At 32.0% G+C, this 17,459-nt stretch overlaps 1 protein-coding gene and 1 pseudogene across 1 annotated transcript; both read right to left on the bottom strand.

The window, feature by feature from the left end:
- Positions 1–735: 735 nt before the first annotated feature.
- On the bottom strand, positions 736–1,475 carry LOC142629149 (uncharacterized). The gene is made up of 2 exons (XM_075803129.1): positions 1,471–1,475; positions 736–1,360 (listed from the first exon to the last, which is right to left on the bottom strand). Exons 1-2 carry the CDS (start codon positions 1,473–1,475, stop codon positions 736–738), a joined length of 630 nt encoding a protein of 209 aa, XP_075659244.1.
- Positions 1,476–6,318: 4,843 nt separating this feature from the next.
- On the bottom strand, positions 6,319–11,378 carry LOC142629148 (TMV resistance protein N-like; annotated as a pseudogene).
- Positions 11,379–17,459: the final 6,081 nt, after the last annotated feature.

Below are 17,459 nucleotides of genomic sequence, written 5' to 3'. Positions count from 1 at the left end.
TTAGTTCATCTTTTGTTTTATTGAGATTCATAAATATTTAAATTTGTAAAATTATTTTTAAGAGGGTTCTATGAAACCAAACATGTGGAGCATAAAGGCTAGGCAGGCTTTGGAGTTTTGATTTCTCTATTTTTTTAATATATTTTGTATGTTATATTGCATTTTTTTTTTTTTTTTTTTCATTTTTTGGTGGGTTATACTTATTTGATCATTACAAGTTATGGAGTCAAAAATATTATTGGAACCCATTCTGCGTGGAAAAATGTTGATAATTTTATAGAGTTTGTTGTGGAATGTGGATGGATTTGGTTACAAAAATTGATAGCGCATGTGAAGAAAAACTGATAGCACATGTGAAGATCTCATATATAATCATCTCAAGCAAGTTTACGCCATACATAAGGTTAACACTTTTTTTTTTTTTTTTTTTTGTTTACGTTATGCATCAAGAAAGTCAAAATAATGCTCATAAGCCTCAAATGCCACGTTTTATCTCCTCAAAATGCCCATTTCTTTTCAATTTTCTCCTTTCAAAATGAAAGTGTTTTGGTAATAGGTCATACTACTAAATGCATAAAAATAGTTTACACTCTCATTAATTATCAAGATAGTTACAGCAGATAATTAATGTAGATCAAACTCTTTTACCAATAATCTACTATGAATAGCAATCTATTTTCTAAACTAATAAGAATTTTTTTTTTTTTTTTTTTTTGAAGGCAAAACCAATATCATTTAATTACCAATAGCAATTGAGTCCAAATACAAAGCTTCTAAAGCCGGTGGAGGGGAATCCTCCAACCAAACAATATCCTCACTAATATGCCTAGCAAATCGAGCTAAAGAATGTGCTACCCCATTGGCGCTACGTCTAATACCCCGAAATTCCACATGTCGCATCCTTCCAGCCAAGCAATGGATATCATCATAAAGATTTCCCAAGCGAGACCAATCTGTCTGAGCTGAGACAATAGACTTCATCACAGTTGAATTATCTCCCTCCACAATTAAATCTGAAAACCCAGCATCTATCGCAAATTCCATAGCTTGTCTACACGCCAAAACCTCTGCCTCTTCACTATCCATCACTGCACAGCCCCTCGATGACAACGCTGCCATAACCTCACCCCTTTCATTCCGAATAATCACACCAACACCTGAATCTGAAGCATCCATGAAGACCGCTGCATCAAAATTAAGTTTATATATCATACCTTCAGGTGGCAGCCATGACTGTGAGTGACCAATAGTAACAGGGACCGCTAATTGTGATTGTGCCTCCTTATACTCCTCTAAAAAGCTGCTAGCCAGCACATTCAACCTACCCGGTTCCTGCAAACTACCTCCATGCACAACCTGACTTCATGTATTAGCAAAAGTTTCAAGTAATTTAAAATAAAATTAATATTTACTTTGATTATGTTTTTTGCTCATAAAAAGTGACTCAATATATGTATGCATGTATTATACGTCATAACATTAATGTGTTTTATAATATGAATAAGAATAACTAATTATTAATATAGTTTTGAATCTTTTGATTTATTTACATATATCTTTTTAAGAAAACCATGTAATGCACAGGCCTTTAACTAGTTTTATTATTATTATATATTTCACAAAATTTAAGACCACATAAAATACCATAACTTTCCACGTAACAAATTATGAGTGGAGAAAAAAAAGTTATGGGTCCATGTAGAAAGTAATAGTCAATCAATAACATTATGCTATATTTAGACCATAATTATTAAACCCGGATAAGTTGGGTCATTAGGTAACTAGTCGAACCATATGGTTAAATAAAAATAAAAAATATTAAATAAAAAAATAAAAAATAAGTTTGAAAGTCATAAAATAAATATAAAAATTAAAACAAAAGATGCCTAACTTACATTACTAATTATAATTAAATTTAAAAACAAGTCAGTTATTTTTTTTATTACATTATATTTCTTAAAATTCTAGGATTAAAATTATATATATATATATATATATATATATATATATATATATATATCTCAAACTCCAAAGTTACACTCTATTCATAATACATATTACATATCTCACCCATTGCTTTAATATATTTTACTACTATGTGAGCCAAAACTTCAAGCTCTATCTTTATTGAAAAGTCAAGCATCAACCTCATTATCAAATTTCTTGTTTTTATTATGCTCCAAATTCAGAAAATAGTACTACAATGAATCTATGAAGGTAATTTTATTCAAAATTACAAACCGAATGGGTCACAACAACCAATCCGGGTTGCATGGATTGTGAAAAAACTACTGGTGGATTTTAATTAAAAGTATTTAGCAATAACATTAGGAATTTTCAATATATCTTTTTTTTTTTCAGTGTTTAAAAGTTGATGTATGAGTTTGTATAGTAAAACTTGTACTGTTACTGGCATAACTCTACCATAAATGGTCAAAGTAGAGATTTGGTAGAAAAAACTTGTCTGGTTTGATTAGAATAATTTTTAAAAATTAATTGACCAAACTTTGTTTGATCAAAAATTGTTTCATATAGATTTACTTTATCTAAAAAAACTGTAAAGTAGTTTAGCAATATTTTACTAGAATCCTCAAAAATATATATAATGAAGATGACACACAAAATGTGAGTATTAAAAAACTTAAATGACAGTATTGGAAGAATTTAAGAAAAAGTTAAAAGTTGGGGTGGGACCTATTTTCTTCTTCCTCAAACTGAAGCCTATTTAAGTGTCATCTAATAAGTGCAATGGACTCCCAAACCAAAAAGTCTCACCAAAACAAGCCTCTTGCACTAAGTACACTAATTAATCATCAATCAAGCTCAAAACAAGACTGCACAAGCAAAATCCCAATCAATGCAAAACCAAAAAAAAAAAAAAACGCAAAAAACTAAAAATCAAGCACGAACGTAACAAGATAGGAAAAATCAGTGAAAATCCAAAATCCAAGCTCATTAATTTTTCCCCCTTACAAAATTAAGTCTTGAATTTAACCAACCAATCTTACAAGTGCAATTAATGGAGTCTTACACCAAGTGGGTCTCACCCAAACAGCACTCTTACACGTAATACACCATACCCACCAGTCAAAACTCAAAAAACAAGCAAGATCCCAATACATACCATGCCAAAAGAAGAAACCAAAAACTAAAAAAATTTAATAATAACAACAATTCATAAGTAAATAATAAACATCCATATAACAAAATAGGCAAAATCAGTGTTAATTCAAAATCCAAAACCAATAAAATTTTTATTTCATCAATTTAAAACCAATCACAACCTAATGGAAAGTGACCAGTTGTTCCATCAAACTCACCTGATTCCCGTTTTGCCAACTAAGTGAATAGCTATTGGTTATCTCATAAACAAAACATTAGATACTTTGTAACTCTTTTACTTTAGTCTTTTATATTTCTTTGCTGTTAGCAGTTGTTAAACAATTTGATTTCATAATGCATGGGCACCCAAAGCTATAATCTGTTTGACAAATAAATTACATATACACTAAGGGATTTTAAACTTGCAACCTCACCTTCCATCTATTTATCTTGTAGGTTGGGTTCAAGTTACACCAGGTATAACTCTAAGCAATATTACACCACTCAATATTTTTTAATTGGATGCGAATTTTAATAAATCAACCGTTGGATTACATTATCTTTGTATATGCTCTATATTTACAAAATTTCAAGGTGATCAAAGATCAGTAGCCACGTCATCAATCAATTGTTTAAATTCAAGTTTTTGTAGTTTAAAATATTGCATAAAAGATGAGTTTATGGATTGAATAATAAATAACATCTGATTGGTATGAAAATTGGCATGCATGTTAAAAAAATATAGAACATGTAATCCAACGGTGAGATTTTCAAAATATGAATTTAATAAACAAGTTATTGAGTAGTGTAGCATTACTTAAAGTTACATCATATGTAACTTGAACCCAACCCTTATCTTATTCTTACAAAAAAAAAAAAAAAAATGTCATTTGAGTTAGAGCTTATTGGCAAGCATCCGAACATATTAATCTGTTCTATATACAAAAAAGTTAACTTCTTTTTTTAGGGTAAATTGGAGATTCAAAATTGGGATGCGGAAATACGAAGAGAAAAACTTGAATTTAAGATGTTAATTGAAGTTTATCTTAAAGTTTATGATTATATAGGTGTAATGCTATGGAGAAATATAGTGTATAATACTGAGATAATAAGTTTTGTTTTTGTATTTTATCCAATATTCATCACCAACTAATTACAAAGTAAGAACCTTTCCTTCTTCACTTTAAGGGTTCATTTGATTGGGAGAATGAAAAAGTGGGCAGATAGAAAATAGGAGAATAGAAAATGGGAAGAGAATGGAAAAGTGGAAGGATAGAAAACATAAGAAATGAAAAAAATATATATATAAAATAAAAAAGCATAAGAAATTAATCCAAAACTGTTTTTTATAAAATATAAAAAAAAAAATTAAAAACCCTACCACAACTAATGAGAAAAGAAACATATATGAGCACCCACAAAGAGTATTAAAAGAAGAAGAAGAAGAAGAAGAAATCTGGAAACATCCAGAAAAGACCCACAAAAAAAAAAAGAAACACACACACACACACACAAAAAGGCAAAAAGTCTAAACATCCTGTTTTGTTGGGGGTTTATTGTCCAAAAGCAACAAGGAAAGCTCCTTGTTTTCTCTCTATAATCTCCCCAAATTGGGGAGACTGAGTTTTGGTGGGCTCGAGGAGAAAACATTCAAACCTCACTAGTTTTCTTTCTCCCTTCCCCTCCCAATCAAAAAGCTACTCCACCATTTTCTCCCCACTTTTCTTTCCTTTATTTTCCATTCACCAAATATTCACCCCAACCAAACATACCCTAATAAGGTTATCAAGCAAAACAGCAAACATGGAAAGAATCCTCAACTAAAAAAAACAGTAAAAGAGGTTCTTTAGCAAATTATATCACATTTAATTTTTCTTTATTCCCAAATAATGCCAAAGAGTGCCTCCATATGCAACATTGTCCACTTCTAGATATGCCTGCAAAATAAAAACGAAAAGCATGCAAATGAATTGAGAGAAACCAAGAAACATGAGAGATCTGACTTGATTATTTATAAAGTTAGCTATTTTTTAAAAAAAAGATTTTGTGTTAGAACTCATAATTTGTAGGTTTTTTTAGTGTTATTGTGTGAGCCATAGTGATAAAAATAAAAATCAATGATGATTTCAAAGTATTTTTTTGCTTTAAAAAAAAAGATACAAAACCCCAACTAAAGACAATTAAATAGTGATAAATTGTTGTGTTTGAAGCCAATTTCTCTTTGTTTATTCATGTTCTCTTTATGTTGATACTTACAAATGATTTCCTTAATTTCATTGAGATAATGAATTGTGTGTTTGCAATTGAGGTCTCCATATTTAGTTGTGAGAATAGAGTAGTTGAGGAAGAGTTTGGGAAATTGCTTAAATTTATGTAATTTTAGGATAAAAAAGTATTTTGTGCTTTAAATTCTTATTTATGGATTTTAAAAAATCATTTAATCAATTTTAAAAAATAAAATCTACTTTTAACAATAATATTCATAATATGTTATAGTCTTATAGTATTATACAATTTTTTTTAATAAAGTATATATTAAGAAAATCAAGTTTCAATGAATTCAACAATATTGTGGGTAAACATAAATATTATACAACAAAATAAATATTACATGTAGATGTTAATATATGTGAACATGATTTCAAAAGAAATTGTAAAATTGTCCGCACATTGCGTGAGACATCATCTTATCAGTGATAATTGAAGACATGGCATGGTGGGCTGAATCATTATCTTGGGTACTGTCAAAAATTGGGATAAGCAAGCTTCGTTATTTGGTATGCACTAGATGGAGCCTTAATTTGGTTCCCCTGTTTTCTGCTTAAACCTTCTGTTGTGGTATCCAAAAAACAAATTCAGAATTGCAACGAAATTAGTAACAAGCACTTTCTCCTGTCATAAAAACACAGAAAAATTAGATCTGAAGAAGGCCACATGCATGGAAAAACAAGAAGGTATTTACCCTTTGGGCTGGCAAAACACACATTTTTATTTCAACCTGGGTGCATTCAGTACTGATTGGGTCATCATCATATTTACTAATTCTCAATGCCTGTTAAAAATGCATAGTTAAATTTGGAACCTAAGAAACTTATAATGATGAACACTAAAGAAATGCAAGCATATGCCATGGAATTGTGTATATATAAATAAATAAATGAATTTTTTTTTTTCAGCTACAAAACGAGTTTTGAAAGATGGTGACTTACAAAAAAATCATTCATGAAAGCTACCAATTTCCCTAGATTCCTCCTCCTTGCAATCAGAGTCACCTTTTACTTGTGTGCTTAAATTCCCAATCAAATTTCCCAAACGTGGAATGAATCTTTCAATTAGATTAGGGAGCTCTATCCTTTTTGGGTGTGGTACGTCTACATCACTAGGGATACCTTCTCCGCTAGGTCCAGCCTCATCCCCATCATAGTTATCACTACTTCGCTTCATTTTAGTAACTTTTACTGAATCTTCAAAATCAGCCTCATATGGAGTGATGTTGCAATTTCTGCACCCAGCCATAGTTTGGTTTAGATCTTCAATGTATACCAAATGAGCCTCGCATTTCACGACCTCCAAGCCTGGACCTTCGGATTCAAATCTAACCTCAATCTGACTGACATCAGCATCACTTTGAATCAATTTCTTTTCCCGTTTCAATCCGAAGTCCTTTATGGGAAAATATCCCAGCCAAAGGTGATATGAATCAATCTTACCAAATTCTTCATTAAAACCAATGAAGCTGACAGGAGGATGTTCATATTCTTTGAAATAGAAGTGGCAAGTAATCCATCTATGAAGTTTTAAAAATTCGGAAGGATGTTGGTGAAGAACATAAACAACGCACACAGCAATTTCGAGAAAATTTGAAGGCCCTTGCAGATTCAGTGAAGCCCCCTCACTTTGATGGCTAAACCATTTTGGAATATTATTTCCAGGAATAAGGACACAAATCAAAGCATTATATGGTGTCTAAAACATAAAAAAATCAAGATGATTAGAACACACACACACACAGAGGCCTTAAAGAAATCATGTCTTAGCATTGTTAAGAAAAGATTATCGTAGCCTTCATTGTCAATCAATTTGACGCAATTGAGAAGACGGAGATATGGAAAATTATCTTTTGGTCTTGCTGGTAATGTTTCCAAAGAGATACAACCTTCAGCATCAATATACTCAATATTTGATGGAAGCTCTGGCAACAATCTAAGATTCGTGCAACCACTCATAAAAAGATATTTCAAATTAGATAGTCGAATGATAGTTTCAGGAAAGCAATCAAAATTATTTCCCCTTAGATTTAATGCTCTTAAAGTGGACAAACAACTAATATCATAAGGGATTTCCCTAATCTTGCAATAACTTAGATAAAGTTTAGTCAAAGATCGTATGCCTGATAAAGTACGCACTAACATGCCCATTGAATCTGGACTTCTTCTTGGTTGCATTAAAAATAAACTTTGGAGCTTATTCGATGATTTAGATGATAGCCCTTCACAACCTGATAAAGAGAGTTTTTTTTAGATTTTTTTAAGAGAACAATGGAGGAAGGTAGCCTTCTTATTGCAGTTCTACTCACATCTAGCTTCTCTAAGCCTTTAATATTTCCCAAGTTCTCCGGCAATTCAGGAAGTTTTGAGCAGCCAGATAATGTGAGAGTTTTTAGAGACAACAAACTACAAGTAGTATCTAGAAGACTAGAAAGATTTTTGCCGTGTCTTAGATCCAATTTTATATGGCCAATTGAATGCTCCACTAAAAATGATAGATCTTTTATGGCAGTCTCACTCAAATTAAGTTTCGACAAATGTGGCATATTTCCTACAATCTCTGAAAACTTATTCAGTCATGAACAACCACCAAGATCCAAAATTTCAAGAGCTTCCAAGTTGATCTTGTGAGGAAGGCTTTCAAGACATTTGCAACCATTCAAATCCAATTGAATAAGTCGTTTGATATTTCCAAGATATGCATGAATCTTATATAGTCTTGTACAACATCGAAGAATCAATTTCTTAAGATTTGGAGCTCCACTAAGGTCCGGGATTTCAATCAAGGTTTGAGAGTCACTTAGGTCAATGAGCTTTAATCATCCAAATTCTGTTATAAACCAATAAATAATTAGATAAACTCAAGCTTTAATAAAAAAGAAGAAAATACATATTTGCAAGAGTGAAAATCCTTATCATAATTCCTTTTCATAGTTGTTTGATGAGGCGACAATGCATTCTAAGTTCAACAAGTTTATTTGATTGAAAACTGGTTGGCGGGGAATTTAAAGGATAACCATGCCATTCTATAACATGTAACTCATTAGAAAGATGACTGAGGCCTTGTGGAAGTTGCACATTACCTCCAAGGAGGCCTTTAGGAGGTTCCACACTATTAATCTTAAGCAATCTCAATTTTTTCATTTTTGAGAAGGCTTTAGAATTCAAGTGTTCCTCTTTTTGATTAGGTGTGTTAAGCACTATTCCTTCAACTACCTCCATTCCCTGATAACCAAGAACAATGAAATCAGAATAATTGGAAAATACTTGGAATAATTTCTAATAATATATAATTATCTAGGTTTAGGCCTAGAATAATCAACTTACAATATAATTCTTCAATATATGAAGGACATCCTCATAAAGCCACAACCTACTACGTCCACTAGGCACTTTAGGGGATTCATGACGAACAATTTCTTGACCCATTTCTTGTAGCAAATTATGCATCCACAAAGTTCCATTTTCATTAATATATAGTTATGAGAGATTTGTCCATAAGAACACCAAGATTGTAGTCTAGATAGTAACCAAAACTTATTAATACATCTCTTATGCAATATTTGTTCTCTCCTTTGAAAAAACATGCAATATCCAAAAACAATTCTTTTTGGGTATCCGTCAGTCCATCAAAACTTATTTGAAGTATATCTAAAAATTTTTTATTGGGTTCTGCTCTTAGTTTATATATGGCACTTCTCCATTCATCTGTTCTTTTTCCAAACAACAAAGAACCTAAAACTTTAAGAGCCAAAGGAAGACCTTTGGCATAATTCACTAAGTCCATAGACAAATCCACATAATTTTCTTATGGATAGGGTTTCTTGAAAGTTCTCCAACTAAAAAGTTGTAAGGCATCGTCGTTATTCAACCCCTTGACTGTATATATATCATTCACACCACTTCTTCTCAACAAATGGCTATCTCTACTTGTTATTATGATTCTACTCCCTAAGCCAAACCAATCATGGTTTCCAACTAATACTTCTAGTTGTTGTTCTTCGTCCACATCATCAAGAACAATAAGAAACTTTTTATTACGTAGTCTATTCCCTAGAACATTGATCCCCTCATGAAAATCCCATATATTTATTTTGCTTTCCATAAGGATCTTAGAAAGAAGTTGTTTCTGTAAAAAAACTAGATGTTGATTTCTAGTTTCTTCCCTTACATTAGCAATAAAGCTACTAGCTTCAAAGCTATTAGAATTTCGATGGTAAATTTCTTGTGCAAGAGTTGTTTTACCCATTCCACAAATTCCTACAAATCGAACACCACCCAACCCTTCATCCAAATATAAATCCAACATTTCATTCACATGAGAGTCTATTCCAACAAGGTCCTTGGAAAAAGTACTTGAGAATTTACTCTTCAAATCATTAAATATTCTTTCAAAAATTTGTTGGATAATCTTTGATTCATCCCTGCAAAGAAGATAGCAGAACAATAAATTTGATGAGACAAAGATAGCAACATGCAGAAGACAAAAACATTCAGCATAAGCACAATCTTAGCTTAATTCAAGAGCAAAGGGTGGATTCGAAAATTGTATACTACAGCACTGTTATGACTATAGCAGTTCAATTAATTGAGAGTGTGCCTAATTTATTAATTCCTTAATTCCTTGAACGTTTCTTGGATTTCTATTGTCATACTCCTTTTTCTTTATCTTCATATTCAAATAAAGAAAAAAGTTATAGCAAAACAAAATCAATTGAACTATTTACTGTATAATTTTGATTCTAGCCTAACCACGCGTTCAGGACATTTTAACCTGCTCATCGAAGCAAATCTGCCGGAAATGTAAATTAGTGCAACAATGATTGAGGCTAAAAAGAGTAGTCATCATCAGTCGTAGTGATTAGTGTCGTGGTCATGGTCATGGAAGGTTGCAAATCGTAGCAACATCCATTTAAATCTGAAAGTTACAGCTTTCAAAAATCGTTTCTAATTGGTTATATCTCTGATGAAATTTGATCGCAGCTTCATTTTACATGATTCTTGATTTATTATAAAGTATCAGTTCTAACACTCTACCCTTCGTAATTCAGTAATAGGATACCTTGCCTCAAACCTTGCAAAGGTTCTTCAACCTAAGTCCAATTTGAGCTAGTAATTTCCTAAGTTCATAATATAAGGGTGTGTTTGGATACTGCTTATTTTGCTAGAATTGAAAAATTATTGCTGAAAGTACTGTAGATAAAGATAAAGGTTAGTTGAAATAGTATAGTGGGCTCATGAATAATGCCAAAAAGTGTAGTAGAATTCATAAATAGTAGTAAAAATAAACTGAATAGTGAAATAATTTTAATTTTTAATCCTAACCCAAACGCACACTAAATATATACAGGGAACAAACTCAAATTTTCTAGGACTAGAAAAATTATTGTAAAACTTGTCATGTTAATCCTTAGGAAAATTGACAAAGTTTAGTTTAGAAAATTACAATCTTGATAATAATTTGGACAAGATTCCAACATATCTATGTTCTCATTGAAAGAACAAAAGAAAAATGTTACCTATCATGTAAATGTCATCCAGAGATATTGTCCACTTCTTTTAAAGCAGCTTTCCACACTTGTATATCATCTTTGTTAATCTTTGGATCTTTTTCATGTTTCTCAAAGGCTTGAGCAAGAGTACCCATCTTATTTCGTACATCAGAAGGATCAACATGGTAAAAGACCAGCAAAGCTGTCAACTTTGTCTCTTTTATGCATTCAACAATCTTCACTAGTTCAATCAAGCACCACCGTGAAAAGAGTAGTTTGTTGAGAGAACGATGACTGCATTCTTGGACTCTTCTATTGCTTTCAAGAGTTCTGAAGAAATATACTTTCCTCGTTCAAGTTTCTTATCATCCTTGAAGGTGAGAATACCTTTTTTGTTCCAAAGCGCAGTGTAGAGATGATCTGTAAAATTCTTGCGGGTATCAACACCGCAAAAACTAAGGAAGACGTCGTATTTCCAAGAAGAGGAAGAAGAGGAGGAGGTTGTTTGAGTGGCCATGGAAGCAATTGGAAATTTACAGACTTCTGATTTGGCTGGATTATTTGTAACCGCATATTCACAATACAGACGCAGTGGAGGAATATACGTAGGAACAACAATAGGAGACTTCTACAATAAGAGACTCTTCCATGTATCTTCTTGGCCCAACTACTTTTTTTTTTTTTTTTGAGAAACAACACCTACTAAAATTAAATTGTTAAAATAGGTAGAAAAAGCTTATTTAGCTTTTTGTTTTTTTTTTGTTTTTTTTTCTGTGTGTTAAAGTATATCTGTGCCTTAAAAATTTGAAAAAATAAAAAAAAAATGCGGGAAAAAAAAGAAAGCTTTTAACTGTACATAAAAGCTGAAACTTATCATAGTTTTAAAAACCGGACCTCGGAACCAGCCACTGATCCAGTCTGGTTGTACCTAAAATCCAAAAAATAGTAACATTCCAAAATTAATCAGAAACCTGCCGGCGTAGAGACAAGAAAACCGGTATGGTTGAACCGGTTTTGTAGAATACGCTGAAACTGATGTATTTTGTAGCAAAAAGACCAAAAAAAATGCTTTTTTTTTTCTCAAACACACCGTGAAAAACTATAAAAATGATGATCCAAGACCGTGGAAATGTAAAAACATCAAGAAGGGAGAGAGAGAAAGATAGAATGAGGTAAAGAATTAAAAATTAAAATGTGATACTTGATTTTTCTTTAGCTGGACCATGGATTACCTTAGCAGTTTCAACTTTTTGAAATTTTTTATTTTGAAATTTGCAGCAGAGTTGAGAAACATGAGAGACTAATATTGAGTTTGAGAGACTTCAAGAGCCACCATTTAAAACAAAAAGAGATATGGAAGGAGGGATGAGAGTTTGAAAAAAGTGGGGTTGGTGGAGTATTAATGAGAGTGTCTTTTTTTCTTTTTCAATGTCTTGTCTTCTCTATTCTCAAAAAAAAAAAAAAAAAGTCTTGTCTTCTCCTCGAGCTATGTAGAGCTTCCTTTTACAGTATTGGAATGTGTGTTATGAGAATGTGAAAAGCATAAGTAAAAGTAATGGTTAAAAAATTTACTCCTGGAAAAAGAAACGTGTGATACATGCATTGATGAGAAAGTAAAAGAAAAAGGAGGATTGAGAATACAAGAGGCAGGAGCTAAGAACATAGCTTTGTTATCCAAGTTGAATTGGAGGATGTATCACGAAAAAGATGCATTGTGGGCAAAGGTAATTTTGAATAAATATTGCTCACATTTAAGAATTAGGTCGAGAGATCCTGAAAAGCTCCCATCTTCTCCCAATTGGAAAGCCATTAGTTTGGGTTTTCCTATCTTCAAATAAGGGATTACTTGGGAGATTGGAAATGGATTTGTAACATCCCAACCTAGTGGCATAATTAATTTATGGGTTTATATGCTTGTTATTATCTTAATTACTTTAAGTGCATAAAAACTTTGATATTGTGATATTATAAAACATTATGCTCTTTTAATGTTGTGGAAAGAAATTATAAAGGTAAGGGTTTATATGCAAAGTTATATTGTTCTTTGGGCCTTTCTAGAAATATAAGCTTATAAGGGGGTGAAAAGTATAAATGCCAAAAGTTGAAAAAGTGAGTTGTGATCTTTTCTTTCCCTAGCATTACACGAGCCCCCACCCCAAAGTCAATTCCCCTATCTTTTCTTTTGCTATACCAAAAGCTTCTTGCTTCATCTCTTTTTGCTCTTTCTTTTCTTTTCCTTTGCTCTACCTGGCAGCATCACTCTCTCACCAAAACAAAATATACCTCTCTCTAAGAAGAAATTAAGAGCCTAACACTAAAGTTTCAACTTCAAAATTTGTGGGTAAGTAATCAAAACTTCATTTCATTTTGGGTATGTTGATAGTATAATTGTTTTGTTTATTTTCCCTTCTTTATTCTCTAATCCAATTTTAGAGGCTGAACTTGTGATTCTGTTTTAGTAAGTTGAAAGATTGATGGTGTTATGGTCTATTGTATGCTTAATAATTTATTTTAATGTTTATAGTATTGGTATAAAAATACCCAAATGAAATGAAGACCAATTGCATTTAATTGATGATTTTGTAAGAATATGCACTGAAGCTGTCATTGTGACAGATTTGATGTTGATCACAATAAAATTCTGTGTTAAATCATTTGCTGTGAATTAGAATGCTAGGAGTAGTGTTTATGAATCCTAAGACACATATGGTTGTTGTGGAAGTGGTCTCACAGCATTTGGATCAATACAAAATAATGGTGTAATTTCTAAGTTGCAGGAAATTCTGTCAGGACAAATTTGAGTATGTTTCCTTGTACGATTTTTAATAAATCATGGTTTTATGTTTTGACTCTAAAATTGATACGGTATATACTAGACATACAGGGAAGTAGCTCTGTAAAATTTCATGATATTTGGATGTGTTTAGATAGCCCATTTGTATTTTACAAATGAGCAGTAAACTATGACGGATATGTTTAGATAGCCCATTTGTATTTTACAAATGAGGCATTTGCTGCTGAAATGAGCAGTAAACTGTGAAGGATAAGTCTAACTTTGTGGATTTAATTTTGAAGTTAGGGTGAATGTTTTGAGCTATAATTTAATATGCTTATCTTTTGGTATGTTTAGATCATAGATGAATTTTTATGCCTTGATTTCTCTATGTTTTGGTATATAATGTGTTTGATGATTGTACCTTGTTTTTGGGGAAACTCTATGTGATGGGAATTAAGATTTTATTAAGTTTGAGAGTTAGGTTGTGTTTGAGGTATAAGTTTATATATTTAGGAAGTGTTGTTAGTAATAAGTTTTGGTCTTTCATTTAAGTGACGAGAAGAAGAACACAGACACTTGAGCTTCTCTTGTACAAATCTCTCGCATCTTCTGTTTTTAGGTAAGAGATATGTGACATGTGCGTTTGATAAGTATAAAAATTGTTTAGAAAACTATTATGCATTAAAACCTTTTAATTAGAGATATTACATATAAACATGATTTAAGTAAAATATATGTTCATGAGTTGTTCAATCTTATATACATGATAATTCAGCATGTTGATGCTATTATCTATATCACGAACATAATATTTAAGAATGAAGTGGATATGCTATTATTATGAAATATCATGCAAAATAAGAAATTTTAGTATGGTGTATAAGTATGAAATGTTTTCGGTTATGTCCTCTGGTGACTTGAACTGAGCCAGTAAGGGTTAATTACTGGCTTTCCATGGAAAATGTTATCTATATGGCCATTTAAAGTGGAGGAAATGGAGCTGCCTGCAACTCTAATCTGAACAAGGCCTTCTCCCCAATGTGTATGAACGGTGGGGAGGAAAAAAACCTTGAGGGGATGTGCCATCAGGCCTCCCAAAGAGGACAATCTCATACACACGAGGGCACCCAAATGTGATGAGGCCTTCTATATTGTGCATATGCACCAAGTACAGACTTATTAGATATGGACTAACCAATATGTTATGAACAGCTATATTATGTTACTGATCATGAGAGAATGATTTTGTTTAAATGTATTATGAAAAGTTAAAAGCTCTCATGAAAAGAAGTTTATGATGAAGCATTTTATAGTTTTTTTTTTTTTAAGATAAAGTTACTGAATTATGTTTATGTTCCTTTTATGAGTATATGAAGTATTTTCATCTAAGAGCTCATAAGTTAGTTCAAGAGCAATATGAATAGTATGAAGCTTATTTTATCAAAGCTGGCATATCTATAAAATATTTAATTTACATGCATTCTTATCAAAGGCCCATGGAGCTTAAAACCTTATTGGGCTTCGTAATTCACCCTATTATATTTCAGTGCACAGGTTCTTCCTGGAAGTAGCGAGAGTATTAAAGGTAGCGAGGATTCTGTGATTCTCGTTTGTTAGATTGTATAGTTTTTTTCTTTTTCTTTTTTTCTTTTTTTTTTTTGTATAGTAGTTTAGCTCTTTTGTTGTATAGGAGGAATCAAGATGTACTCCTAGTTTGGTTTGAACTCCAGTTGTATGTCTTTGAGGTTGGGTTTGTAAATAAGAGTTTTGCTAAATGTTTAGCTATGTAATATTTGCATGAATACCTTAAGTTTCAGCCAAGTGGAAATCTTGCAAAGTTCAAATGAAATGAATTTTCAAGGTTTTCATCATTTTTGTATATTATGACTTTTATGCAAGAAAATAAGCAAGAATACAGGAAAGAATTCTTGATAAGCACTTTCAGTTTAGGTTGGTTTGTGTTAGTATTGAGATAAACTTGATATTACTATGCCGGTCATGCTCTAAATTCTGAAGTACAGGTTTGGGTCGTGACACTTTCTCTTCCTTTTTGCTTTCTAGAATTTGTGGATAAATAGGAATAAAGTTGTGTTTGAAAATTCTATCTCAAACCCCATGCTTGAGAAGGTGTGTCTTGGCCAAGCCAAGGAGTACTATTTTTGTGTAAGTAGGGTCAAATAGGTTGCATATAGGGCTGTTATTCCTATTAAATTGTACAAGCCTCTTCCGGGTTGGCATAAACTCAACACAGATGGGGCTTCGCTTGGGAACCCAGGCAAGGCAGGCGGCGGAGGATTAATTAGGAACAGTGAAGGGGTTTGGATCAAGGGGTACTCAAGGTCAATTGGGTATACTACAAGTGTTATGGTTGAATTATGGGCATTGAGAGATGGGTTATCCCTTGCCATCCAACTGGGAATTAGAAATTTGGAAGTGGAACTTGATGCCAAGGTTATTGTGGAGATGTTAAATAATGCTAACAGCTCTAACAAAAAAATTTCTCCATTGCTTCTTGACTGCAGATCACTCACAGCAAGACTCACACAGGTTCGGGTAGCTCATGTATTTAGAGAGGCAAACAGGTGTGCTATTTTTTTGGCCAAGAAAGGATGCTACATGAGGGAGGATTTTGTTATTTTTGATGTTTCCCCCTTAAATGAATTAGATAATTTACTTGTATCTGATAGTAATGGTCTGTACTATTATAGGCGGGTAGCCACTACTTTGGCCTCTGCGGCCAGTTTGTAGCTTCTTTTGTTGTTTAATATCATGCTTGTTAACCCCAAAAAAAAAAAGTAAAGGAAGCAAGATAGGAAAAATCAGTGAAAATCCAAAATCCAAAATCCAAACTCATTAATTTTTCCCCCTTAAATTAAATTAAGTCTTCAATTTAACCAACCAATCTTACAAGTGTAATTAATGGAGTCTTACACCAAGTGGGTCTCACGCAAACCGCACTCTTACACTTAATACACCATACCCACCGGTCAAAACTCAAAAAACAAGTAAGATCTCAATACAGGCCATGCCAAAAGAAGAAACAAAAAATTAAAAATATATATTATAATAATAACAATTCATAAGTAAATAATAAACGTCCATATAACAAAATGGGCAAAATCAGTGTTCATTCAAAATCCAAAACTAATAAAAATTTTATTTCATCAACTTAAAACCAATCACAACTTAATGGAAAGTGACCAGTTGTTCCATCAAACTCACCTGATTCCCATTTCGCAAACTGAAGTGAATAGCTATAGGTTATCTCATAAACAAAATATAAGATATTTCGTAACTCTTTTACTTTAGTCTTTTGTATTTCTTTGCCGTTAGCAGTTGTTAAACAATTTGATTTAATAATGCATGCATGGGCACCAAAAGCTATAATCTGTTTGACAAATAAGTTACATATGCACTAAGGGATCTTAAACTCGCAACCTCACCTTCCATCTATTTATCTTATTCTTATAAAAAAAATAAGGAAGTGTCATTTGAGTTAGAACTTATTGGCAAGCATCTGAACATATTAATCTGCTCTATATACAAAAAGTTAACTTCTTTTTTTAGGGTAAATTGGAGATTCAAAATTGGGATGCGAGAAATAAAAAGAGAAAAACTTGAATTTAAAATGTTAATTGAAGTTTATCTTAAATTTTATGATTATATAGGTGTAATGTTATGGAGAAATATAGGGTATATAGGGTATAATATTGAGGTAATAAGTTTTGTTTTTGTATTTTATCCAATATACAACACCAACTTATTACAAAGTAAGAACTTTCCCTTCTTCACTTCTTCACTTTAATAGTGTTATCAAGCAAA

This window comes from Castanea sativa, chromosome 3 (assembly GCF_040712315.1).
Source record: "Castanea sativa cultivar Marrone di Chiusa Pesio chromosome 3, ASM4071231v1".
Lineage (NCBI taxonomy): Eukaryota > Viridiplantae > Streptophyta > Magnoliopsida > Fagales > Fagaceae > Castanea > Castanea sativa.
The sequence above is the reverse complement of the archived record's forward strand: the minus strand, read 5'-3'. Positions and strand labels throughout refer to the sequence as shown.